Source organism: Mobula birostris, chromosome 24, assembly GCF_030028105.1.
Source record: "Mobula birostris isolate sMobBir1 chromosome 24, sMobBir1.hap1, whole genome shotgun sequence".
Lineage (NCBI taxonomy): Eukaryota > Metazoa > Chordata > Chondrichthyes > Myliobatiformes > Myliobatidae > Mobula > Mobula birostris.
In genome coordinates, this window is record NC_092393.1 from 9,037,763 (window position 1) to 9,065,360 (window position 27,598).

Sequence of the window (27,598 nt, forward strand, 5' to 3'; positions counted from 1 at the left end):
AATGGGGCATATGGTATATAGCTGCCCCTTGGAGGGGGGGGAGGGAGAGGAGGAGAAGGACTCTTCTCTAGATCAGTACATCTGAAAAAAGTATGACCTAACCATGGCAAATATTGTTTGCCATTTTCATGTGCAAGATGTCCATCCATTGCAAGTTTTTGCTTGATTGTGGCTGAGCAAGCAGTAAATAAAGAAGCTGAAGAGGCAGGTGTTAAGGAGGATGGGGGAAATTAGCAATCCGTGACTGAGGAAGGAGAGAGCGTGTGGTTGGGGTGGGCTGGAGACCAGCTGAAGGCAACAGTCAGTATTGAGTTGATGGTCTCGCCATCGTTTGTAAGTTTGTGGAGAGCAGGAAGTGGAATAATCTGAATAGTTCCATCAAAACCAGCACAGGAATATCGGCCAAATTCACTTTTCAAACTCTGCCCACTTCATCATTGGTGCCATACCTGTAGTCTCAATCACACCACCTACCAGGGTAAATACATAGAAATATTCATCAAAACATTTATCAAAAAAATATTTCTGACTATTTGGAGTGATCTACTGAGTAAGGGAATGAATTAAATAATTATAAGTTCATTCTAAGTTACAATATAGTTGGCTTTCAAAACTGAACATTTTATTCTGTCCTATTGTTGGATGATACAAATCACGGTTCAAAGAGGGCCCAGAAATTTTCTGTTTATCCTGAGATATTCTTATTACTCTGTTAAAGAGATTAGCTGATAAGGATGAATAAATTTAACATGGCCTCAGACCAACTCCCTAGATTTAGCTCTATCCCGTCAGTGCATATAATTTCCCTGCACCATCGCTCCAATGACACCGCCCATCCCCAGTCCTGCCCCCACTGCAGCTATGCCACGGCCTCACGGCAACTGGATTTGGATTAAAAGGAAAGACAACAACTGTGCTGCAAGATGAAGACAGGAGGGTATGGAACTGAGGGGGGCGGGGTGTATCTGGGACGCCAGGTAGCACCGTTGAGCCCTCTGCAGACGTCGTGGGCTTATCAACGAAACGTCAGAGTAGGAGGGTGTCCACCTACCCTCCCTCCTTGTCAGCACTGCACGCCAAGCCCACTGCCCATGTACCACAGGGATTGAAACATCCAGTCCTAGTAGCGCCACTACCTCCGCGACCTCCCCGGCCCCGCTCTGTCACCACCCCTGCCTGGCCTCGCCGGGACTCCGCCTCCAGTCTCGCCGCTTCGCTGGCTTGTTGCCGGAAGCGCTGCCGTCTGGTAGCCATGGCCGGGCTGGACTTGGAGGAGAAGCTGAGTTGCGCCATCTGTCTGGAACTCTTCACCGAGCCGGTGACCACGCCGTGCGGCCATAGTTTCTGCCGGCGCTGCCTGTCTGATTACCTGGACCGGCAACAGCTGCCCACCTGCCCGGCCTGCCGGGCGACGTTCGAGCGGCGGCCCGAGCCCCTCGCCAAGAACCTGGTACTGGACGAGATGGTGAAGCAACTGAAGCTGAGTAGCGGGAAGCCGCAGCGTGTACCGGCAGAGCCGGCGGGCTGCCCCCATCACTTCAAGCCGCTCGACCTGTACTGCAGGGGAGAAGGCCGCCTCATTTGCTCCGCCTGCTTCATTGGGGAGCACCAAGGCCACGAGGTGGTGACGGTGGACGACGAGAGGGCCCAGCGGGAGGTCGGTGCACTGGGATATCTCTGTAGGAGACCTGTTCATTCTTGTCAGTGAGCTGAGTCCTACTTTCCATCACTTGGTTTCTGACGTAGAACATTTCGAGGTTACTTTCCACTCCCTGAATAACCGTAATGAACATTGTTGCCTCTGCGAGACGAGGTACAGTACAGCAGGTTAGATGTTGACACATTTCTACCAGTGGAAAAAGTCTTAAAGAACTGGACAGAGTTACAAGATAAGTTGTAACTGTCCACAGGAATTTCGAATTTTCTGTTCGTACAGGGTGGCGAATCTCCGCAATTCTCTACCTTAGAGAATTGTGGAGTGTCTGTAATTGGGAATATTTAAAGAGGAAATAGAGCACTTTGAAACTGATATCTGACGGGAAATCAGCCATAGTCACATTGAAATGTAGGGTAGAGTTGAGTTCCCTAAAAGTGACTTTCTTGGCACTAACAGTCTACATGGATTAAAAACTTCTCCATTCACAAGTCCTACTTTTCACCTTAAATTTTCGAATCTCCCTCCCAATTATTGATCTACCCCTTCTCCTGCACATCCAATTCTCCACTGCCAACAATATGCATTGTCTATACTTGGTTAGTGGGAGCTGTGTATTGTCATGACTCTGGATAATAGCCTCCATGGTATCCAAGATATCTTCAAGGAGTGGTGTCTCAGAAAGGTGGTGTCCATTATCAAGGACCCCCATTACCCAGGACATGCCCCCTTCTCATTGTTACCGTCAGGAAGGAGGTACAGAAGCCTGAAGGTACACTTTGAGCAAATCAGGAAAAGCTTCTTTCCCTCCCGCCATCTGATTTCTAAATGGACATTGAACCCATGAACACTACCTCACTTTTTTATGATTTCTATTTTTGCACTATTTTAAATTTAACTATTTAATATATATATTTACAATTGATTTATTAATTTTTTTCTATATTTATGATGCATTGCAACGTACTGCTGCCACTAAGTTAACAAATTTCAGGATATATATCAGTGATACTAAATCTGATTCAGTGGAGTGGGAGCTGTGCTCACTGAAGATAAACTCAGGACACTTATATCCATGTGTAAGGGCAGATGGAAACAATATATGGCCTAATCCACTGAGATTTTGCAACTTTTCTCCCGAAAGCTGAACTAAGGGGGAGAAACAACTTTTTTCCTTCCCCTTCCCCTCTTCCTCTATTTCCCACTCTGGCCTTTTACCTTTTCTCACATACCTATTACTTCACTCTGGGTCCCCTCCTTCCCTTTCTCCCATGGTCCACTCTTCTCTCCTATCAGATTCCTTCCTCTTTAGCACTTTCCCTTTCCCATCCACCTTCACCTATCACCTTACAGCTAGCTTCCTTCCCCCCCCCCCAACCTTTTATTCTGGCCTTTTCACCCTTCTCAGTCCAGAAGAAGGGTCTCAGCTGGAAACATCAACTGTGTATTCATTTTCATAGATGCCTCCTGACCTCCCAGATTCCTGCAGCATTTTGTGTGTATTGCTGAACTGAGCTGTTGGTGTAGATAATCTGCTTATTCATATGAAGTATTACTTAAGTCTAGACCAAGGGTACAATTACTTAAAAGCATCTCTTTTGATTAAAATGTTTTAGAAAGAACTTATGGCAAAACATGAGGAAATTGAGCGTCAAGAAAAGAAGACGGAAATGCGGATCAACACCCTGAAACAACAAAGCATATCTATCAAGGTAATAGAAGCATACATAGAAAATAGGCGCAGGAGTAGGCCATTCGGCCCTTCGAACCTGCACCGCCATTTATTATGATCATGGCTGATCATCCAACTCAGATAATAACAGGTCAGCGGCAGTTATTTAAAAAGGGAGCTTCGAGAGTGTTTGTCCATTTGTACAAACTATCAGCGGCGACAACAGAGCTCTATGAACTAAATAAAAGTACAGAAGGGATAAGCGGATCAGCCATTGTCGGGAGTAGGCCAGTGGCGAGAGTAGAAGCGACAGGCTTTGGCTCAAAAGAGTCTTCGGCTCTGTGTAAAGCGTCTGCTAAGGTTTCCTTTTTGGTTTTTTTTCCTCTCTCACTGTACCATTTAAATGGCTGTGTTGTGCTCTTCGTGCTGGATGTTGGAGAACCGGGAGACCCAAGGTCTCCAGGGAACTACATCTGCGTGAAATGCATCTGACTGCAGCCCCTTGAAAACCGTGTTAGGGATCTGGAGCAGAAACTGGATGACTTTAGCCTTGTACGGGAGAGTGAGGATATAATTGATCAAAGTTACAGGGAAGTAGTCACCCCGAAGTTGCAGGAGGCAAGTAGCTGGGTGACCGTCAGGAGAAATGGAAATAGGCAGTTAGAGCAGAGCATCCCCGTCGCCATTCCCCTCAGAAACAGCCAGATGTCTTGGTACATATTGGTACCAGTGACATAGGAAGGAAAAGCAATGAGGTCCTGAAAAGAGAATTTAGAGAGCTAGGTAGAAAGCTGAGAAGCAGGACCTCCGGGGTAGTAATTTCTGGATTGTTGCCTGTGCCACGCACCAGTGAGGGTAAAAACAGGATGATCTGGCAGATAAATGTGTGGCTGAGAAGTTGGTGCAGGGGGCAGGGCTTCAGGTTCTTGGGTCATTGGGATCTCTTCTGGGGGAGGTATGACTTGTTCAAAGGTAATGGGTTGCACCTGAACCACAGGGGAACCAATATTCTTGCAGGCAGGTTTGTTAGAGCTGTTGGGGGGGATTTAAACTAACATGGCAAAGTGGTGGGAACTGGAGTGAAAGGACAGATGGTAAAAAAGTAAAGATAGCGTGCAGTCAGATTGTCAGGAAGGGCAGGCAGGTAATGGGACTTAGTTGTAGCCAACAGGCTGAGTATCAAATCATTAGGGATGCAGAATCAGAAAGGACAGCAAATACGGTACTCAAAGTGTTGTATCTAAATGCGTGTCGTATAAGAAATAAGGTGGATGATCTTGCTGCAGTATTACAGATTACCAGGTATCATGTTGTGGCCATCACTGAATTGTGGCTGAAGGTTACACATTGGATTAGAGGGATAGGAAGGTAGGCAGAGGGGGTGGTGTGGCTCTACTGGTAAAAAATGGCATCAAATCAGTAGAAAGATGTGACAGGATCGGAAGATGTTGAATCCTTGTGGGTTGAATTAAGAAACTGCAAGGGTAAAAGGACGTTGATGGCAGTTATATACAGGCCTTCCAGCAGTGGCTGGGAGATGGACCACAGGTTATAACAGGAAGTACAAAAGGCGAGTCGAAAGGGCAATGTTATAGTAGTCATGGGAGATTTTGACATGCAGATCGATTGGGAAAATCAGGTTGGTAATGAGCTCAAGGGAGTGAGTTTGTTGAATGTCTAAGAGATGGCTTTTTAGAGCAGTTTTTGTTTTTGAGCCTTCTAGGGAATCAACTATACTGGATTGGGTGTTATGTAATGAGCCGGAGGCGATTAGGGACCTTAAGGTAAAAGAACCCTTAGGAACCAGTGATCACAATATGACTGAGTTCAACTTGAAATTTGATAGGGAGAAAGTAAAGTCTGATGTACGGTATTTCAGAGTAAAGGAAATTACAGTGGTATGAGAGAGGAGTTGGCCAAAGTAAATTAGAAGGAGCTGCTGGCAGGGATGTCAACAGGGCAGCAATGGCATACGTTTCTGTGAAAAAATAAGGAAGGTGCAGGACATGTGTATTCCAAAAATGATGAAATACTCAAATGGTAAAATAGTATAACCATGTGTGACGGGGAAGTCAAAACTATTGTAAAAACAAAAGAAAGGGCATACAACAAAGCAAAAATTAGGAGGAAGATAAAGGATTGGGAAGTTTTTAAAAACCTACAGACAGCAACTAAAAAAATCATTAGAAGGGAAAAGATGAGATATGAAAGCAAACTAGCAAATAATATCAAAGTAGATAGTAAAAGTTTTTTCAAGTATGTTAAAAATAAAAGAGAAATGAGAATGGATATAGGACCGTTAGAAAATGAAGCAGGAGAAATAATAATGGGAGACAAAGAGATGGCTGATGAACTAAATGAGTATTTTACATCAGTCGTCACTGTGGAAGACAGTGAACAGTATGCCTGATTTTGTAGTGTGTGAAGGAAGAGAAGTGAGTGCAGTTACTGTTACAAGAGAGAAGGTGCTCAAAAAGTTGAAAGACCTAAAGGTACATAGGTCACCCGGACCAGGTGAACTGTAACCTAGGGTTTTGAAAGAGCTAGCGTTAAAGATTGTGGTGGCATTAGAAATTATCTTTCAAAAATCATTGGACTCTGGCATTGTGCCAGGGGACTGGAAAATTGAAAGGAAATTATCGACCAATTAGCCTGACCTCAGTAGTTGGGAAGATGTTAGAGTCAATTGTTAAAGATGAGATGTTGGAGTACAAGAGGCTTCAAGTAGGATAGATAAAGGAGATGCAGTAGATGTTGTGTATTTAGACTTTCAGAAGGCCTTTGACAAGGTGCCACACATGAGGCTGTTTACCAAGTTAAGAGCCCATGGTATTACAGGAAAGTTACTGGCATGGTTAGAGCATTGGCTGATTGGTAGGAGGCAGCGAGTAGAAATAAAAGAATCCTTTTCTGGTTGGCTGCCGGTGACTAGTGGTGTTCCGCAGGGCTTGGTGTTGGGACCACTTCTTGTTATGCTGATTATAAATGACTTAGATGATGGAATAGATGGCTTCGTTGCCAAGTTTGCAGATGATACAAAGATTGGTGGAGGGGCAGTAAGTATTGAGGAAACAGGATGCAGAAGGACTTAGACAGATTAGGAGAATGGGTATGAAAGTGGCAAATGAAAAATACAAATTTGGAAAATGCATGGTCATGCACTTTGGTTGTAGAAATAAATGTGCAGACTATTTTCTAAACTGTGAGAAAATCCAGGAATCTGAGATGCAGGGGGACTTGGGAGTCCTTGTGCAGAACACCCTGAAGGTTAACTTTCAGGTTGAGTCAGTGGTGAGGAAGGCAAATGCCATTTTAGCATTCATTTTAAGATGTCAAGGATACAAGAGCAAGGCCTCACCTTGAGTATTGTGAACAGTTTTGGGCCCCTCATCTTAGAAAAGATGTGCTGGCATTGGAGAGAGTCCAGAGGAGGTTCACAAGGATAATTTCAGGAATGAAAAGGTTATCATACGAGGAACATTTGATGGCTCTGGGCCTGTACTCGCTGGAATTCAGAAGGATGAGGGGGAATCTCATTGAAACCTTTCAAATGTTGGAAGGCTTGGACAGAGTAGATGTGGAAAGGATGTTTTCCATGGTGGGAGAGTCTAGGACAAGAGAGCACAGCCTCAGGATAGAGGGGCACCCTTTCAAAACAGAGATGCGAAGAAATTTCTTTAGCCAAAGGGTGGGAAATTTGTGGAATTTGTTGCCACAGGCAGCTGTGGAGGCCAGGTCGATGGGTGTATTTGAGGCAGGGATTGATAGGACATGGCATCAAAGGTTATGGAGAGAAGGCCGGGAACTGGGGTTGAGGAAGAGATAGGAGAAAAGAATCAGCCATGATTGAATGGCGAAGCAGGCTGGATGGGCCAGATGGCCTAATTCTGCTCCTATGTCTGGTGGTCTTATGGCCTTATAACTATTTAATAATAAAAGGAGTTGCATTTGTGGTGTATATTTAACAATTCAATGTGCCTCAAAGCCATGAGTGGCCAGGAAGGTACTTTTAGAGTAATGGAGCAGCCATTGTGCACGTAGTGGTTCCGTTCGTAACAAGCCCTTCCGATCTGATGAGTCTGCGCTGCCTAATTACACCCATGTGATCAATTAACCTCAAGCCAAGATCAAGATGCCCATTACGCTGCTGACGTTTAGGGCAGCAAAGAAGGTCCTCCGTCTCTGTCTGTCTTTGGCCATCCTCTCTATTGTGTCCCAGGTGTGGTTTAGGACTCTCAGTCGACACATACAGAAGGATTCTTCATTGCTGTTTCTGTAACGATATTTTTTTGACCAGTTGGGGAGATGAACACCCTGAACCTGGAGGACCAGTGGACCACTTTTGGTCTGGCCTCTACCCTTTGACCTGTTTGGCATGGTGACCTTACATGAACCAAAGCACAAGGCCCTGACTCCAGCCAACATAGCTCTCCAGGTTATTTAGGCTCACAAGCCTCCAAGCCCTACAACAAGCTTATCATCCTCTTGGAGGATTGATTAACCTACTGGCCTGAATGTCTTTGGAAACAGGGACACTGCGAGGAAGCCCCATGGTCACGGTGAGAATGGACAAACTCCTTACAGACAGTAGTGGGAATTGAAGCCAGGTTGCCTGCACTGTAGTAGAGTTACACTAACTGCTATGTTACTGAGCTGCTCCTGTTCTGTTACCCAAAAGTCATTCTCACAGTTCCTTCCATTTGCAGGATGAGTGGTGTTTGTTTTCTTGATAAGTGGTGATAGCAGGTTGTGCTGTGATGTGGGCACTGTGCACAGCAAGGTCTAGCAACTAGCAGCATCCTGTTGACAGTGGTTGGTCACCAAGCAAAAGATCTCTCCTGCTCTTTGAATAATGGCATGGGGTATTTTCCATCAGAGGGGACAGGGGAGGAGCCAATGCAGTTACGGGACTGGCATCAGCTGAGATTTTCTCAAATCAGTCGAAGGGGCTTAAGGTCACCAGCCCCTGAATGGGGATGTGAGAGATTCCAATTAAGCTCAGCTGAAGAGCAGAGAGGGAAGGGGATGGAGGGTAACTTAGTAAAGGCAGTTCTGCGTTTCAGTTTTGTTTTTGCTTCCTATTCTTCATCTGTCATTTAAATCTGAGTTCCCTGAAGGTTCTGTGGGTTTATCAGATGAACAGCCAAGCTGTTTGGCTCATGGAAGTGTTGGGCCCAAAGTCCATCTAACTTGAGATTGTTGAGGTGGTAAGGGCATATGAGGATTCCCCAGCCCTTTGTGTGGGAAACTTCCTGCCATCACTTTGTCAACTAGCCAGGCTTTTGTTCAAACAATAATATTGATTCAGGGCCTTGGACAGGGAAAGAAGAGCAGGTTAGTAAAGGAGATGTGAGCCAGGTGAGATGAGGTGAAGACTTGTAAAAGTGTGACCTTGAGGAGGCTTCACAGAACAGTCTCACACATGCGCATGTGGATTGCTTGTTAGTGGATTCAGTGATAAGGCAGTGTGGAATGGGTAATGTATGGCAACATTTTAAGTTTAATATATGCATACTGATAATTAATCTAGAGAGAACATGTATTTTGTAAACCAATAAGAGTATTGATTTCTGACTTAAAATTATTTTCCACTTTTATATGTAAGGGGGTTTCGATTTTTATGTTACTGTGGAGGCTAATTAAAATGGCGTTTTTGTTATGTTAATTTGGGGAATGCGGCTTTGTGCTTTAACGCTGAGAAAGTTTGCGCTAGCAGCTTATTGTGGTTTAGAGGGTGATAAGAGGGTGCTATTAACCAATTGGGATAGTTGTTATGGTTTTGGTGTATTTGAAGATACTGTATGCGCGGGGTTTTGGGGCAGAAGGCGGGAGAACGAGACAGAGGATGGACCAGGTGCTGTGAGTCCGCTAACGGGGTCGGACCCCGAGCGGGACGTTCGGCGAGGAGACGGACTCGTGTGGAGCGTCTAGTCGACCACCGTTGTTGGTCCCAGGCGGCCGGTCGAGGTGGTCCGAGGGGGTCGCAGGGTGAAGAAGAAGGTCCTTGAGCTCCAACGGTTTTTGTGCACGAAGAGATTGAACTTTGATAAGTGTGGCGCCTTTTATTTTCCTTTTATATTTTATTCTCTTTTAATTATATAGTTCCAGTAATATCTATAAACTGTAAATCATTTAATTGCATCTGGTGTAATGTCTGTTATTTGGGCGGGGTGGGGTACCTCACACAGCATCCACACAAACTAATTACCCAGTTTGGCGGGGCCGAGGCTGTTTCCTTAGACGACAGCGAGCCGAGCGACCCTGAGGGTGGCCAGGGGGGCTGCATATACATCATATAATCGTTTATTTGCCAATTCATCTGGTTGTTCTGTGATATGTCTTACCTCTTGGTCCTCCTGGCCTTCAGTCTCTGTCTCCGTCTATCTGTCTCCATCTCTGTCTCTACCCGCCCCCCCCGACTCTCTCTTCAGCTTCTTGCACATTCAAGCTGTCGTACCAGATCATGATGCAACCAGTTAAGGATATTTTCAACAGTACATCTGCAGAAGTTTGCAAGAGTATTTAGTGACAAGCCAAACCTCCTTGACCTCCGAAGAAAATGAAGACTCTATCCCCAGGCCCCATTCTGGGTCAAACCTAACTGGAGGGGACAGAGTAGTTTTAAATGCAGCCTGGAGTACTCCCCATTCCTTTAATAATCAATGCTCGTTGCCTTCTGAGGAGGATATTGAAGACCCTGGCCTTTACTGGAATAGTGGGGAGTGCTGTTGCTGCTGACATCAGTGTGACGCTGAGGAAACGCTGCAACACTATAAGCTCTGTCGTTTGCATGAGGTAGAAAGGCCCCAGGTGGTGGTAAGGAGTCTCAGATCTGATCTGAGGAAGAGCAGGCAAGCTCCTGTACTGGTCTTGGCCCAAACCTCCAGATACTGCTTAAGCAGCTGATTTGCTCCAGAATTTTGTGTGTGTTGCTCAAAGTCTCCTGCATCTGCAGAATCATGTCTGAGGAATGTCTCTGTCTTGTTAGTTGCCCATCCCTCTGATTCAGAGGATGGAAGAAGCTTGAGCATGACTTGTTTTACTTGCAGCAGTGTTGCACCAAGGAGTTGCCAGAGTGGGGTCCTGCTCCAATGGGAAGTAGTTTCAAGATGATTGGAGAATAGGCTGTTCTCCACAGACCTAACAAGATGTGTATGTGGACTCAGTTTTAAATACACAGGCACACTAGCACAAAAATAAACTCTGGCTACAGTCCTTTCCTTGGCCCTCACCCTTCTACTACACTATCAAAATCAATCCCATAAAGCTGACAACGGCAGAGATCCGCATCACTTACCTGAACAAGTGATGGCAAATAGATCATGATCAATACCAGCCTACTGTATGTATGGTTTAGGATATTTCATGTTCAGTCATCCTCATCAACTAATCTCTGTAAAAGAGTCATCTGAAAGGAGAACGTTTATCTCCCTGCTGTCTAGAACATTTCTGGGCTCTCTGTGGTCCATGATTTGTATTATCGCTAACACAGGGGTTCCTAAACTCCCTTATGCCATGGACCCCTATCATTAACCGAGGGGTCCATAGACCCCGGGTTGGGAAACTCAACACTAACAAATTGGAAGAATGGAGAACAGTGATTGGATGATACAATGTATAGTGAGTTACACTCCCTCCTGTGCACTTTCGGATTTTAATTACATTCAAATGTATTATACAATAAATAAGAAAAATGTTAAAAATAGACTGTTGCTATGGCATTGTGATAAAGGCCCAAATAGTTCACCTGGTGGCACATTAATTAAATAAAACAGCCACCCCACCCCCCAACCACCGCTGGACTTGCTAACACGTGGTGTGGTTAAGTATTAACTGCTCTTTGAAGAGGTCACACACATGTAACCCAATAGTATCCAGCTATTCACACACGTGAAGCACCGACACAGAATCTGGCCTTTGGTCATTTGAGAGGTAAGTATTGGCAGTGGCACAGGGGAGCTGTTTAATAGTGTTACTGAGTGGTGAAGAATGGGTGAGTGGAAACACTATAACTGATTCCACTGCAATCAGAGAAAACACCAGAAGATGCTGAAAATCTGAAATAAAAGAAAAGTTTGGAAGTGCCTATTGAGTCTGGCAGAGGCAAAAGAAACATTCCAGGTCCTTGATTTTCCTGAGAGCTGAGAAAACTTGAAAACCAGCAAGTTTACTACTACTACTACTACATCGACTCAGGCCTAGGGGGCCGGCGTCGGGCACGATGACGGACTCTCCACTTCTCCCTCTCCCTCATCAGTGTGTTCAGTTCATCTACATTAGCTGCGCCGTTGCCTTCTAGGAGTGTGTTGACCATAGTCTTGGGAGGGCGCCCAGGGTTCATCCTCCCGTGCTTGGGCTCCCGTATGATGACCAGGCTGGCTGGTAGCTCGGGGTGGCGTAGACAGTGCTCTGCTAGTTGCAGTCTTCTTGCCTGGATTTTAGTGGTGAGCATCGGTAGGTTGTTATAGAACAAGTTTACGTATACCTGAATTCTAAATTTTCTCAGGTCTGAACAAGGTTCTTTAAGCTGAAATATCACCACTATGTCTTTCCTATGATACTGCCAGACCTGCTAGTGTTTCCGTTGTTTTCCGCCCCTTAGCTGATCGCAATGTTGGTTTGTTGCCAGGACTCAGTTTCTCGAGCGCAAACGAGTTACGTCAACAAGTTTAATACGCTGGCAAGGGAGCTGGAAGAGATGAAGGCCAGAGTGATCGAGTACATAGTGACCAAGGAGAATATCTCTCTGGAGCAGGTCAGCAGCACCTTGGCGAAACTGGAAGAGAGGTGCACTGAGCTGAGGAATGCCAGGCTGAAGCTAGAGACCACACTGAAGAGCAATGACCCCTGGAAGATTTTGCAGGTACGTGTGGTCTGTGGGGAACTATCAGAGACAAAATTTAATGTCCCTCCTCAATGGGTGGACCTATTATCAGCTTTCTTTTATCTTCACCCTCAGAATGTACATAGGACCCATTTTCATGTTGTATAACTTTTCGCACCAACTCATCCAGCCTGACCAGTACTCACATTTACCCATGTTTCACCCATTTCCCTCTAAATCTTTCCTATCCATGTTCCTTTCCAAATGGGTAGTTGTATGTGGTATGATGTGCTTGTGGTGGGTAGTTGAGGTGTTGGAAAGGACTGCTTTGTCCTAGTTTGCAGTGGGTTGTCTGAGCATTGGCGGTTGAGTTGTCTGCACAGACACTGGACTGAAGAGCCTGCTCCTGTGCTGACCTATTCAGTATTTTATGTTGGATTCACCTCTAACAGTTCCTCTGGCAGCTCTTCCTACATACCGATCATCTGTGTGTGAAAAGTTTGCCTCTCAAGCTCCTTTATCATCCATTAATAATTGGCTCTGTAAACAATGCTGGGCCCAGTTCTTGACCTTCTTGAGATGTTGGGGACTAACAGTGCAGATGGGATGGGAGCTTCACGACTTCCACAAGTCTTAGAAGTTCTCGGAAAACTTGAAGGTGCTGATATTCTTCTGAGCACTTGACCTCCACCTTAAAGAGTAAGGCTGAGGGTTGGGGGGAGCTACTGAAGAGGCTTTTCAAGAGTGACTGTGCCCATAGTGTTCTTGCAGTTTGTTGAGCCTATTGATCTCTGTCTTAAATATAACCACTGACCTGGCCTCCATGGCAATGAATTCCACACATTCGCCACCTTCTGGCTGAGAAACTCCCTCCTGGTCTCAGTTTTAAAGGGGTCTCCCTTTAATCTGAGGCTGTGCCTTCGGCTGATAGAATATCCTACTGATATTCCACATCCACTCTCTCCATGATGAGTCACCCTTCATAGGATATGCGCCCTGTGACCTGGGGTATTTTCAGTGTCTGCTCATTTGAGTTACTGACTCAGAATGTGGCAATGTCAGTGGGAATGCCATGTCAATCTGCTGCTGATATTCAGAGAGAGATCAAAGGGTCAGCTCTACCTTCTAGATGTGTCACAGGTCAGATTGTGAGCTACTAAATGAAGGATGGCACATGTAGCAGGAAGGAGTGAAATGTCTCTGACTCATGCCTTGGGGTTGTGCAGACAGAAGTTGACCTGTAAAGCCATCCTTTTATGCCCATCTACACTAATCTAATTTGCTTGCTTTATGAATACCCCTTCTGTGGCCACAGAGTAACAGCACATTTGCATTTACAGCAATGAGAAGGATTAGCATACACCGCAGCCCAACCAGCCAAAGCAAGAATAGGCACCTGTTGGAGAAAGAGACTTGCTGTACTAAAATGATTGCTGAGATGGGGGATCCTCAGCTAAATCCTTTGTCATGGATTGCATGCATGAATATAAATTCCTCAAAACTCTGAGTGGAGAGATGGCCAGTCACAAAATCAAAGAGAAAGTATTGTGATCGATCTCTCACGATTGGCCAAGTGAAAAGAAATAGAATGAGCTAGAAAAGAGGGTAGAAGAACTATAAGTAGATGACAGGAGAGAGAGAAGGAAATGGATAGCAACAGGAGAGAGAGGGGAAATAGATAGTAATAGGAGAGGGAGAGGAAATGGATAGCAACAGGAGAGAGGAAATGGATAGTAACAACAGAGGGAGAGAGGAAATGGATAACAACAGGAGAGAGAGGGAAAATGGATAGCAACAGGAGAGAGGAAATGGATAGCAACAGGAGAGAGAGGAAATGGATAGCAACAGGAGAGAGGAAATGGATAGCAACAAGAGAGAGGGGAAATGGATAGCAACAGGAGAGAGAGGGAAATGGATAACAACAGGAGAGAGAAGGGAAATGGATAACAACAGGAGAGAGGAAATGGATAGCAACAGGAGAGAGAAGGGAAATGGATAGCAACAGGAGAGAGAGGGGAAATGGATAGCAACAGGAGAGAGGGGAAATGGATAACAACAGGAGAGAGGGGAAATGGATAGCAACAGGAGAGAGAGGGGAAATGGATAGCAACAGGAGAGAGAGGGGAAATGGATAGCAACAGGAGAGAGAGAGGCAATGGATAGCAACAGGAGAGAGAGGAAATGGATAGCAACAGGAGAGAGAGGCAATGGATAGCAACAGGAGAGAGAGGAAATGGATAGCAACAGGAGAGAGAGGAAATGGATAGCAACAGGAGAGAGAGGAAATGGATAGCAACAGGAGAGAGAGGGGACATGGATAGCAACAGGAGAGAGAGGGGAAATGGATAGCAACAGGAGAGCTGGATTTGGTGCATCCAGATGTCAACCAATATCAAATTGATGGTGACAACAGTGTGTCAGTGTCATCAGAATATCTAACATGGAAATTACTGGGCCAGACTTGGTTAGATGTTTGAGTTGCCCACATTAAATACACCACTAATTTTGGACATTGAAACAAGTTCCCTGAATGGAGTGCTGGATTGTAAAATTATGCCATACAGTTTAATTCCAAGATAATGCAGGTACAATCAGTTGTTTATGAAATGCCCAGTTAGACATTTAAAACTTTAAATCTGGTTACAACTCTCTCCCTAAAATAATGTTTGATAAATCCGTCATCATCATGTATTCATAAGTGAGGGGGGCATACAAGGCTCTCTCCCTCACCCCTCTTCCACCCTCTTCTCTCCCCTTCTCTTCCATAAGACCATAAGACAAAGGAGCAGAAGTCGGCCATTCGGCCCATCAAGTCTGCTCTGCCATTTTATGATGAGCTGATCCATTCTCCCATTTAGTCCCACTCCCCCGACTTCGCACCATAACCTTTGATGTCCTGGCTACTCAGATACCTATCAATCTCTCCCAATGACTTGACCTCCGCTGCCGCCCATAGTAACAAATTCCACAGATTCACCACCCCCTGGCTAAAAAAATTTTTTCACATCTCTGTTCTGAATGGGCGCCCTTCAATCCTTAAGTCATGCCCTCTCGTACTAGACTCCCCATCATGGGAAACAACTTTGCCACATCCACTCTGTCCATGCCTTTTAACATTCGAAATGTTTCTATGAGGTCCCCCCTCATTCTTCTAACCTCCAAGGAATACAGTCCAAGAGCGGTCAAACATTCCTCATATGTTAACCCTCTCATTCCCGGAATCATTCTAGTGAATCTTCTCTGTACCCTCTCCAACGTCAACACCATCCCTTCTTAAATAAGAAGCCCAGAACTGCACACAGTACTCCAAGTGAGGTCGTACCAGTGCCTTATAGCGGGGGTCTCCAACCTTTTTTGCACTGCGGACCGGCCGACCTGGAGGGAGGGGGTGGAGGCGAGGTGGTCAAGTTGGGTTGCTCACTTCCTCATTCCCAAATAAGGGACAAAAGTAGCAGTCAAATACGGGACACTTGTGTTTACCCCGAGAAAGACCAGCATGACCATGAAACCTTGCACGGGCACCTGTTACCGCATGCGTGTACGTGCCGATTTTTTTTTTCTACAAATCGGTTTTGGCTTAATCTTCCCAATTCTGTTAAGTGAAACTACACTGTACATACATTATTTCTACTTTATATAGGCTGTGTATTTATCATATTCCTGCTTTTACTATATGTTAGTGTTATTTTAGGTTTTATGTGTTATTTGGTATGATTTGGTAGGTTATTTCAAGTTCAACAGTGCGTGACAGGGAATGAGGAAAGGTGCAGCTGACTCATATCGTTTCATATTGCCAAGTCATACCATTTCCTCATAGTACATGCAGTGGTTGGGGACCACTGCCTTATAGAACCTCAACATCACATCCCTGCTCCTATACTCTATTCCCCTAGAAATGAATGCCAACATTGCATTCGCCTTCTTCACCACCGACTCAACCTGGAGGTTAACCTTCAGGTTATCCTGCACGAGGGCTCCCAAGTCCCATTGCATCTCAGAACTTTGAATTCTTTCCCCATTTAAATAATAGTCTGCCCGTTTATTTCTTCTACCAAAGTGCATAATCATACACTTTCCAACATTTTATTTCATTTGCCATTTCTTTGCCCATTCTTCCAATCTATCCAAGTCTTTCGGCAGACTCTCTGTGTCCTCAGCACTACCGGCCCCTCCACCTATCTTTGTATCATCAGCAAACTTAGCCACAAAGCCATCTATTCCATAATCCAAATCGTTGATGTACAACGTAAAAAGAAGCGGCCCCAACACGGACCCCTGTGGAACACCACTGGTAACCAGCAGCCAACCAGAATAGGATCCCTTTATTCCCACCCTCTGTTTCCTGCCAATCGGCCAAAGATCTATCCACATATGTAACTTCCCCGTAATTCCATGGGCTCTTATCTTGTTTAGCAGCCTCATGCGAGGCACTTTGTCAAAGGCCTTCTGAAAATCCAAATACACAACATCCACTACATCTCCCTTGTCTAGCCTACTTGTGATTTCCTCAAAAAATTGCAATAGGTTTGTCAGGCAGGATTTTCCTTTAAGGAAACCATGCTGACTTCTGCCTATCCTGTCATATGTCTTCTCCCCCACCTCTCTTCCACCCTCTTCTCTCCCTTCTCTCTCACCTGCCTTCTCTACCCCTCTCTCTCACCTGCCTTCTCCCACCCCGCCCCAATTTATAATGGGTCTTACCGACACAGGTCTGCTTGGGACCCAAGCATTTTTGACACTCCTTTCCTCCCTTGATGCTGCTCGATCCACTGAGATGCACCAGCAGTTGGTTTGTTGCTCCAGGTTCTAGTACCTGTAGTATCTTGTCTCTCCAGTGTATTCCATTCTTTTTTCCCCTAGCTTGCTGAATTTCTGTTTAACTTTTCATAATCTTGTTGTGAATTGAGTTCCATCACTTCAACAGCTATAGAGAGCCAGGACTGTCCTTGCAGTGGCAAAGGCTGTATTTTAATGCAAGATCTTTTCTTTGCTCCATATACGCTACCTCTCAGTTCCCTCAAGAAATTCACGCACTGAAAAAAAGTTCCCAGAACCTGGAAGAGCCTATTCCAGAGCTGGCAATAGAGAACAAGCTGGACGCTGTGAAGAAGGATTTGGAGGCGATCTCCTTACTTATCTCCAAGTGCCTCCAAGATCTCTCCAGGCAAGCTCCAGAATCAAGGAAAATTCCAGGTCAGAATTTGTCTGGATTGTTGCTTCTATTTCTGTTAATTTCCTCCTTGATATTAGGCAAAAATACAGGTGGTGCTTTATGTTAGATTCTGGAGTTTAAATAACAGAGCTTTGGTTCTATATTGGGACATAATCATCTGTAACACTCGCTTTGCCAAGTGGCATGATCTCGGGGTGATAACCCCCTGCCCGGCCAAACCTTTGCACTCTTGTTTGGGTGAATGCTGCGTGTTGTGTCCCCTGTGTAACATCAGTACCCCGAAATAACATTCAGTCCACAATCAGCATACATCAAAGTTGCTGGTGAACGCAGCAGGCCAGGCAGCATCTCCAGGAAGAGGTACAGTCGACGTTTCGGGCCGAGACCCTTCGTCAGGACTAACTGAAAGAAGAGCTAGTAAGAGATTTGAAAGTGGGAGGGGGAGGGGGGTGATCCAAAATGATAGGAGAAGACAGGAGGGGGAGGGATGGAGCCAAGAGCTGGACAGTTGTTTGGCAAAAGGATATGAGAGGATCTAGGGACAGAAGGTCCGGGGAGAAAGACAAGGGCAGTGGGGGGAGAACCCAGAGGATGGGCAAGGGGTAGAGTCAGAGGGACAGAGGGAGAAAAAGGAGAGTGAGAGAAAGAATGTGTGTATAAAAATAAATAACGGATGGGGTACGAGGGGGAGGTGGGGCATTAGCGGAAGTTAGAGAAGTCGATGTTCATGCCATCAGGTTGGAGGCTATCCAGAGGAAATATAAGGTGTTGTTCCTCCAACCTGAGTGTGGCTTAATCTTTACAGTAGAGGAGGCCGTGGATGGACATGTCAGAATGGGAATGGGATGTGGAATTAAAATGTGTGGCCACTGGGAGATCCTGCTTTCTCTGGTGAACAGAGTGTATTTGTTCAGCAAAGCGGTCTCCCAGTCTGCGTCGGGTCTCACCAATATATAGGAGGCCACATTGGGAGCACCGGACGCAGTATATCACCCCAGCGGACTCACAGGTGAAGTGTCGCCTCACCTGGAAGGACTGTCTGGGGCCCTGAATGGTGATAAGGGAGGGAGTGTAAGGGCATGTGTAGCACTTGTTCCGCTTACAAGGATAAGTGCCAGGAGGGAGATCAGTGGGGAGGGATGGGGGGGACGAATGGACAAGAGAGTCGTGTAGGGAGCGATCTCTGCGGAAAGCGGGGGGGGGGGGAGGGAAAGATGTGCTTAGTGGTGGGATCCCGTTGGAGGTGGCAGAAATTACGGAGAATAATATGTTGGACCCAGAGGCTGGTGGGGTGGTAGGTGAGGACCAGGGGAACCCTATTCTTAGTGGGATGGTGGGAGGATGGAGTGAGAGCAGATGTGCGTCAAATGGGGGAGATGCGTTTGAGAGCAGAGTTGATAGTCGAGGAAGGGAAGCCCCTTTCTTTAAAAAAGGAGGACACCTCCCTCGTCCTGGAATGAAAAGCCTCATCCTGAGAGCAGATGCGGCGGAGACGGAGGAATTGTGAGGAGGGGATGGCATTTTTGCAAGAGACAGGGTGAGAAGAGGAATAGTCCAGATAGCTGTGAGAGTCAGTAGGCTTATAGTAGACATCAGTGGATAAGCTGTCTCCAGAGACAGAGACAGAAAGACCTAGAAAGGGGAGGGAGGTGTCGGAAATGGACCAGGTAAACTTGAGGGCAGGGTGAAAGTTGGAGGCAAAGTTAATAAAGTCAACGAGCTCAGCATGCGTGCAGGAAGCAGCGCCAATGCAGTCGTCAATGTAGCAAAGGAAAAGTGGGGGACGGATACCAGAATAGGTACGGAACATAGATTGTTCCACAAAGCCAACAAAAAGACAGGCATAGCTAGGACCCATACGGGTGTCCATAGCTACACCTTTAGTTTGGAGGAAGTGGGATGAGCCAAAGCAGAAATTATTAAGAGTAAGGACTAATTCCACTAGACGGAGCAGAGTGGTGGTAGAGGGGAACTGATTAGGTCTGGAATCCAAAAAGAAGCGGAGAGCTTTGAGACCTTCCTGATGGGGGATGGAAGTATACAGGGACTGGACATCCATGGTGAAAATAAAGCGGTGGGGACCAGGGAACTTAAAATCATCAAAAAGTTTAAGAGCGTGAGAAGTGTCACGAACATAGGTAGGAAGGGATTGAACAAGGGGGGATAAAACCATGTTGAAGTATGCAGAAAGGAGTTTGGTGGGGCAGGAGCAAGCTGAGACAATAGGTCTGCCAGGACAGGCAGGTTTAGTCCACAATGTGCGGTTAAACGATTAAGATTTTGTATTTAAGTATGAGGTTAGTAGAGAAACAAAAGAAAAGGAGGACAAATAAAAGGCACCAATAATCTCATAACATGTCCAGTGCACACCGTTGGAGCTCACAGATTCCCTTTCGCTGATCCTCCTTCGCTCGTCGTCGACCCCTGGGCTCCCGCCCTGAACCCTGGCCCAGCAGGTCCGGCAACTGTCCTCTCAAGCCACGTCTTCTCTCTTCATCCTCCTCGCGCCTAGCTAGGAATATAAAGGAGGATAGCAAAAGTTTTTTTTTAGGTATGTGAAGAGAAGGAAGATAGTTAAGAACAATGTTGGGCCCTTGAAGAATGAATTGGGAGAAATTGTTATGGGAAACAGAGAAATGGCAGACGAATTTAATAAGTACTTTGGATCTGTCTTCACTAGGGAAGACACAAGCAATCTCCCAGATGTATGGATGGGCCAAGGACATAGGGTAACAGAGGAACTGAAACAGATTGACATTAGGAGGGAAACGGTGATGAGTAGACTGATGGGACTGAAGGCTAACAAATCCCCAGGTCCAGATGGTCTGCATCCTAGGGTACTAAAGGAGGTGGCTCTGGAAATTGCGGATGCATTGGTGATCATTTTCCAATGTTCCTTAGATTCAGGATCAGTTCCTGAGGATTGGCGAATGGATAATGTTATCCCACTTTTTAAGAAAGGAGGGAGGGAGAAAACAGGGAACTATCGCCCTGTTAGCCTAACATCAGTAGTGGGGAAGATGCTAGAGTCCATTATTAAAGATGAAATAGCGGCATATCTTGATAGCAGTGATAGGATTGGGCCGAGCCAGCATGGATTTACCAAGGGCAAATCATGCTTGACTAATCTATTGGAGTTTTTCGAGGATGTGACCAGGAAGATAGACGCGGGAGATCCAGTGGATGTGGTGTACCTTGACTTTCAGAAGGCATTTGATAAGGTACCACATAGGAGATTGGTGGGTAAAATCAGAGCTCGTGGCATTGGGGGGAGGATATTGACATGGATAGAAAACTGGTTGGCAGATAGAAAGCAAAGGGTAGCAGTGAATGGGTGTTTCTCGGAATGGCAGGTGGTGACTAGTGGGGTGCCACAGGGCTCGGTATTGGGACCACAGCTGTTTACGAATTACGTCAATGATTTAGAGGAAGACATTGTGAATAACATCAGCAAGTTTGCTGATGATTCTAAGCTGGGTGGCAGTGTGACATGTGATGAGGATGTTAGGAGAATTCAAGGTGACTTGGATAGGCTGGGTGAGTGGGCAGAAACTTGGCAGAAGGCGTTTAATGTGAATAAGTGTGAGGTTATTCACTTTGGGAGCAAGAACAGGAAGGCAGATTATTATCTGAATGGTGTGGAGTTAGGTAAGTGAGAAATACAAAGAGATCTAGGAGTACTTGTTCATCAGTCTCTGAAGGTGAATGAGCAAGTGCAGCAGGCAGTGAAGAAGGCTAATGGAATGTTGGCCTTTATTACAAAGGGAATTGAGTACAAGAGCAAGGAAACCCTTTTGCATTTGTACAGGGCCCTGGTGAGACCACACCTGGAGTATTGTGTGCAGTTTTGGTCTCCAGGGTTAAGGAAGGACATCCTGGCTGTGGAGGAGGTGCAGCGTAGGTTCACTAGGTTAATTCCTGGGATGTACGGACTGTCTTACGCAGAGAGTTTAGAGAGACTGGGCTTGTACATGCTGGAATTAAGGAGATTGAGGGGGGATCTGATTGAGACTTATAAGATTATTAAGGGATTGGACAAGATAGAGGTAGGAAATATGTTCCAGATGCTGGGAGAGTCCAGTACCAGAGGGCATGGTTTAAGAATAAGGGGTGGGTCATTTAGGACAGAGTTGAGGAGGAACTTCTTCTCCCAGAGAGCTGTGGAGGTGTGGAACGTGCTGCCTCAGAAGGCAGTGGAGGCCAATTCTCTGGATGCTTTCAAGAAGGAGCTTGATAGGTATCTTAAGGATAGGGGAATCGAGGGTTATGGGGACAAGGCAGGAACCGGGTATTGATAGTAGATGATCAGCCATGATCTCAGAATGGCGGTGCAGGCTCGAAGGGCCGAATGGTCTACTTCTGCACCTATTGTCTATTGTCTATTCTCCCCCAAGCCTGTGCAAACTGACAGCTTTCACACAGACGGAAAGAATAACATCTATCCCAATTGGTTAGCAAATGAATACAAATCCTGTTATCACAAACTGCTATAGGGATCCACTGTCTCAGCAGCTAACAGTATAGAGAAGCCATTTTATTCCCCTTAGCAGTAACATAAAAGAAGAAACCCTTACACTCTCCCCCCCCACCAAATTTAGTCATGTCCTCATGACTTCTAAATAACTCGCCAACCATTCCTGCAGACACAAAAACCCGGACAGTGTCATTGCTCCCCAAACAGTAGACCTTACGCCCTGTTCTCCAGGCGCTACATAGGCCAACCTATCTGGGAGTTTTCTAATCCTCCGAGACCTCTGTACCTCCTCACCTAAACCCTTCAGGTTCGGACACTACTGGGGATACCTCGGGTCTGCTTGCCAACTCCTCTCTCAATCTCTCACTCATGCCCCCACGGCAACTCGGAGCCCCCTGTCCCGTGTCCGGGGCCCCGCTTCCTTTCCTTCAGAGTCCTGCAGTAACCCAGACTGCCCACAGCTAGCCCTCCCCACTACACCTGGCTCAGTGGGAGAAGGGCCAAAGGTCTCCTCCTCAATCAAGGTGAAGTTAGTGAAAGGCAGCATGTACCACACATCCAGCACATCATCCTTCGAATCCGTGTTCTTCCCCATTTCCCCGTTCGGTAGCTGCTGTTTGATTTTCTCCAAACTGAAGCACTTAGCCTGAACTGCCTCTGCAGCCTCTTCAGCCTCCTGTAATCGAGATGACAGCTTCTTCTTGGACTCCTCCAACTCTCGCCACAGCCTCAGCAGTTCTGACTCACGTTTCTTGGCCATCTCAATCTGGGATGCCGTTACTCCACCAGCTTCTTCCACCCCGACCTAAAAAAAGTTTTTCCACTTCATTTAAACTGTTGATGGTTATCTTCAGGTTCCCTTTAAGCTTCCGCTTCCCTCTTCCGAGATCCGTCCGCAATTGCTTCACCTCCTCAGAAGTGTAGTCAAACTCCCCTCTGGGCTCTCGGTTCTCCGTTGGCCTTTGTCAGACAGCTTCCTTTGTCTTCCCCAACATGCAAGTCTTCCAATCTTTTCTGGATTAACTCATCAGTAAGTGGCCGCAGTTTCTGCTCGAAATCCTGGTTCTCCTTCTCCACGTTGACGAGCGTGGACTCTAAGTCTTCAAGGTTTATCCCAAAAGTGCGGCACTTAGTCTCCAGCCTGCATTTCTGAGCGCTCAGTTCAGCGGTGCAAATCCCCTCTCTCCCCAGTGTCTCATTCCGATTGACAACCTGGGTTTCCAGCTCCAGGTCCACCACAACACCAGGAAGCTCAACTGGTATGTCGGGTCATTTCTCTCAGATTGCACCAAACTCAGCCAGCCAAAAACTACTCCACATTTTGCACTTCGCCTCTGTCGCTTTTCCCCCCTCCCTTTCTTCTCCAAGGGAGGGTAGCCACACAGCAGCAGATTCAAGGGGTATAAAAGGAGGATGGGAGGATGAATACAGGGTCCTGGTGGAGGACTTTGTCAAATGGTACAAGTTGAATCATCTGCAGCTCAACATCAGTAAGACAAAGGAGATAGTGATGGACTTTAGGAAGACCAAGCCTGCACTGTTACTATTATATAACCATATAACAATTACAGCACGGAAACAGGCCACCTCAGCCCTTCTAGTCTGTGCCGAACTCTTACTCTCACCTAGTCCCACCGACCTGCACTCAGCCTATAACCCTCCATTCCTTTCCTATTCATATATCTATCCAATTTAACTTTAAATGACAACATTGAACCTGCCTCAACCACTTCTGCTGGAAGCTCGTTTCACACAGCTACCACTCTCCGAGTAAAGAAGTTCCCCCTCATGTTACCCCTAAACTTTTGCTCTTCAGCTCTCAACTCATGTCCTCTTGTTTGAATCTCCCCCATTCTCAATGGAAAAAGCCTATCCACATCAACTCTATCTATCGCCCTCATAATTTTAAATACCTCTATCAAGTCCCCCTTCAACCTTCTACGTTCCAAAGAATAAAGACCCAACTTGTTCAACCTTTCTCTGTAACTTAGGTGATGAAACCCAGGTAACATTCTAGTAAATCTTCTCTGTTTTGTTAACATCTTTCCTATAATTTGGTGACCAAAACTGTACACAATACTCTGAATTTGGCCTCACCAATGCCTTGTACAATTTCAATATTACATCCCAACTCATATACTCAATGCTCTGATTTATAAACGCCAGCATACCAAAAGCTTTATTCACCACCCTATCCACATGAGATTCCACCTTCAGGGAACTATGCACCATTATTCCTAGATCCCTCTGTTCTACAGCATTCTTCAATGCCCCACCATTTACCATGTATGTCCTGTTTCGATTAGTCCTACCAAAATGTAACACCCCACCTTTATCAGCATTAAACTTCATCTGCCATCTTTAAGCCTCCTCTTCTAACCGGCCTAAATCTCTCTGCAAGCTTTGAAAACCTACTTCATTATCCACAACTCCACCTATCTTAGTGTAATCTGCATACTTACTCATCCAATTTACCACCCTATTGATGGTGAGGACGTGGATGTGTACAAGTATCTGGATGACAGACCTGAATGGAGCACCAACACAGAGGCTGTGTACAGTCAGGGCCACAGTTGCATTTACTTCCTGAGGAGACAGAGGTCTTTGGGAGTATGCCAGCCTCTCCTTTGCATGTACTGTCAGTCTGTAGTCACCAGTGTAATCTTTTATGTGGTAATGTGCTGGGACATTGGCATCAACACGGGTGATGCCAACAGGCTCACTAAACCAATTAGAAAGGCTGGCTCCATTCAGGAGTCAAACTGGACACACTGGAGGCTGTGGTAGACAAAGAACCCTACGGAAAATCTTGTCAATTCTGGACAATGTTTCTCATCCTCTGCATGCCAGCTTGGCTGACATGAGAAGCACTTTTAGTAACTGCGCTGCCCCAAAGAACGCGATAAGGTCATTCTTACCCTTGGCCATTTTGCTTTGTAATGAGTTAATCTGGAGGCAGAGAAGTGATGAACCCCTTCTATTAGACTGTGGTAACTTATTTTTTTATTATTTTCTCTTCTAATATTTTTATATCTATGCCCTTGTAATGCTACTGTGACACTGTAATTTCCTTTGGGCTCAATAAAGTACATCTATCTAGATCATAAAATTTGTTGTTTTGTGACAGTAGTACTTGGCAATAAAATAACTATACATTACAATAAGAAATATGTATATATACACAGTATATAAAGTTGTGACAGACATGGACTGTGCCTTTAAAAGAGAGAGAGAGAGAGAGAAACTGACTACAGTATTGCTGCCTGCTTCTGGGTTGCTGTGGCGAGAGAGAAGTGGAGTTATGTGATGGACAGTTCGATGTTTACAGTTGCTTCGCAGCATGTTTATTTACACAAGGTCAGATTACTCTCACGGCCATAAAGTGGTCCCCAACCACCGGGCCGCGAGGAAACAATATGATTTGGCGATATGAGTCAGGTGCACCTTTCCTCATTCCCTGTCACGGCCACTGTTGAGCCTGAACACACGCGAGGTCATTACCCACGCCGGAGGTCATCAGTCGATATAAGTAAAATACAGACGTCGCTTGAGGGTTTCTTTGGAAGAGGTGGAAGAGGACATAAAAGGCCTAACGATGATGATAACGCAGAGACAGCTGAGGCAGAGACTGCAATAAAAAAGAAAGCTTCCTTCAACAGAAAATACGATGAGTCGTACATAAAATATGGCTTTATTGCGACTGGTGACTCACACGCTCCAAGCCCCCTGTGTGTGATATGTGGAGACAAGCTGTCTAATGAGGCAATGAAGCCCTCAAAACTGCTTCGGCACCTTGTGTCCAAGCACCCTGCATTTAAAGACAAACCCGTTGAGTTTTTGAGCGGAAAGAACATGAGCAAGCGGGACAGAAGCAAGTGCTGAGAGCCACCACCTCCACAAATGCTGCTGCTCTGAGAGCATCGTACTTAGTGGCTAGCCGTATTGCTAACGCTAAGAAGCCTTTCACTGTTGTTGAAGAATTGATTCTGCCTGCTGCCAAGGACATGTGCCGTGAACTGTTGGGAGAAGCTGCAGCTCACAAGCTGGCACAGGTTTCTCTTTCAGCTGCCACAGTTTCAAGGAGAATTGATGACATAGCAGAGGACATCAAAGCACAGCTGTTGGAACGGCTTAACAAGTCACCATGCTGTTATGATGCTATTGAGTTGTAAGTGACTTATAATTGACTTATCACTGTATTCATGGGAGGAAAATATGCGCTGTGTGTTTAATATTATGTTCGTTAGATAAACCCTTTTAAAAACGAAATTGAGTATTATTAGCCATTTATAAGTGACTAATAGTTTCACCTATATTCCATTCGTGATTAACACACCCCCCCCGCCCCCGGTTAGCTGGTCCGCAAGAATATTGTCAATATTAAACCGGTCCGCGGTGCAGAAAAGGTTGGGGACCCCTGGGTTAAGGCGACCAGTCAACGAAAGGAAGCCAGTGACAGAAGAGTCAGTGGGTGGAACTTTCGAGTGCCCGCAAGGGTGGGTTGAGGATCGATCAGGAGAATCGATCAGTGGCTATCACGGTGTGTAGAAGGGCTGACTGTGTGGAGGCTGCCGGTCTGTCTACCCTTGCCTGGGTGGTAGTTTTCCCTCGAAGATGGTCCCCTTTGTGATAAGCTACGTTTGGCTAACTCGAGAGTGGATTCGGAGTCCGACGACGGAAAACCATCCTTATTTGTTCTTCTCTTATTGCGGATTTCACCTCGGCTTACAAAAACCTCTCTCTCCCCCACCAACTCTGTGCATTGAACTGAACTTCCTTATATTACCATCATAAGACTTTAAATCTTGCCACCCGAGCTTGAACGAGATTATGAGAGAAAACTGGCAAGGAACATAAAAACTGACTGTAAAAGCTTTTATAGATATGTGAGAAGAAAAAGATTGGTTAAGACAAATGTAGGTCCCCTACAGACAGAAACAGGTGAATTGATTATGGGGAGCAAGGACATGGCAGACCAACTGAATAATTACTTTGGTTCTGTCTTCACTAGGGAGGACATAAATAATCTTCCGGAAATAGTAGGGGACAGAGGGTCCAGTGAGATGGAGGAACTGAGCGAAATACATGTTAGTAGGGAAGTGGTGTTAGGTAAATTGAAGGGATTAAAGGCAGATAAATCCCCAGGGCCAGATGGTCTGCATCCCAGAGTGCTTAAGGAAGTAGCCCAAGAAATAGTGGATGCATTAGTGATAATTTTTCAAAACTCTTTAGATTCTGGACTAGTTCCTGAGGATTGGAGGGTGGCTAATGTAACCCCACTTTTTAAAAAAGGAGGGAGAGAGAAACCAGGGAATTATAGACCAGTTAGCCTAACATCGGTGGTGGGGAAACTGCTAGAGTCAGTTATCAAAGATGTGATAACAGCACATTTGGAAAGCGGTGAAATCATCGGACAAAGTCAGCATGGATTTGTGAAAGGAAAATCATGTCTGACGAATCTCATAGAATTTTTTGAGGATGTAACTAGTAGAGTGGATAGGGGAGAACCAGTGGATGTGGTATATTTGGATTTTCAAAAGGCTTTTGACAAGGTCCCACACAGGAGATTAGTGTGCAAACTTAAAGCACACGGTATTGGGGGTAAGGTATTGATGTGGATAGAGAATTGGTTGGCAGACAGGAAGCAAAGAGTGGGAATAAAGGGGACCTTTTCAGAATGGCAGGCAGTGACTAGTGGGGTACCACAAGGCTCAGTGCTGGGACCCAAGTTGTTTATAATATATATTAATGACTTGGATGAGGGAATTAAATGCAGCATCTCCAAGTTTGCGGATGACACG

The 27,598-nt window shown here is 45.7% G+C and overlaps 1 protein-coding gene across 2 annotated transcripts in view; it reads left to right on the forward strand.

Moving 5' to 3' along the window:
• Positions 1-1,134: 1,134 nt before the first annotated feature.
• trim65 (tripartite motif containing 65) overlaps positions 1,135-27,598 on the forward strand; it is a 44,346-nt gene continuing 17,882 nt past the window's right edge. Inside the window, exons 1-4 of one of the 2 annotated variants that reach the window (XM_072242490.1) lie at positions 1,135-1,657; positions 3,271-3,366; positions 11,929-12,189; positions 17,163-17,343. In XM_072242490.1, coding sequence (XP_072098591.1) covers positions 1,253-1,657; positions 3,271-3,366; positions 11,929-12,189; positions 17,163-17,343 — 943 coding nt within the window. In that variant the 5' untranslated portion in view covers positions 1,135-1,252. The remainder of the gene's footprint in view (positions 1,658-3,270; positions 3,367-11,928; positions 12,190-17,162; positions 17,344-27,598) is intronic. The other variant, XM_072242491.1, reaches the window with a different exon arrangement.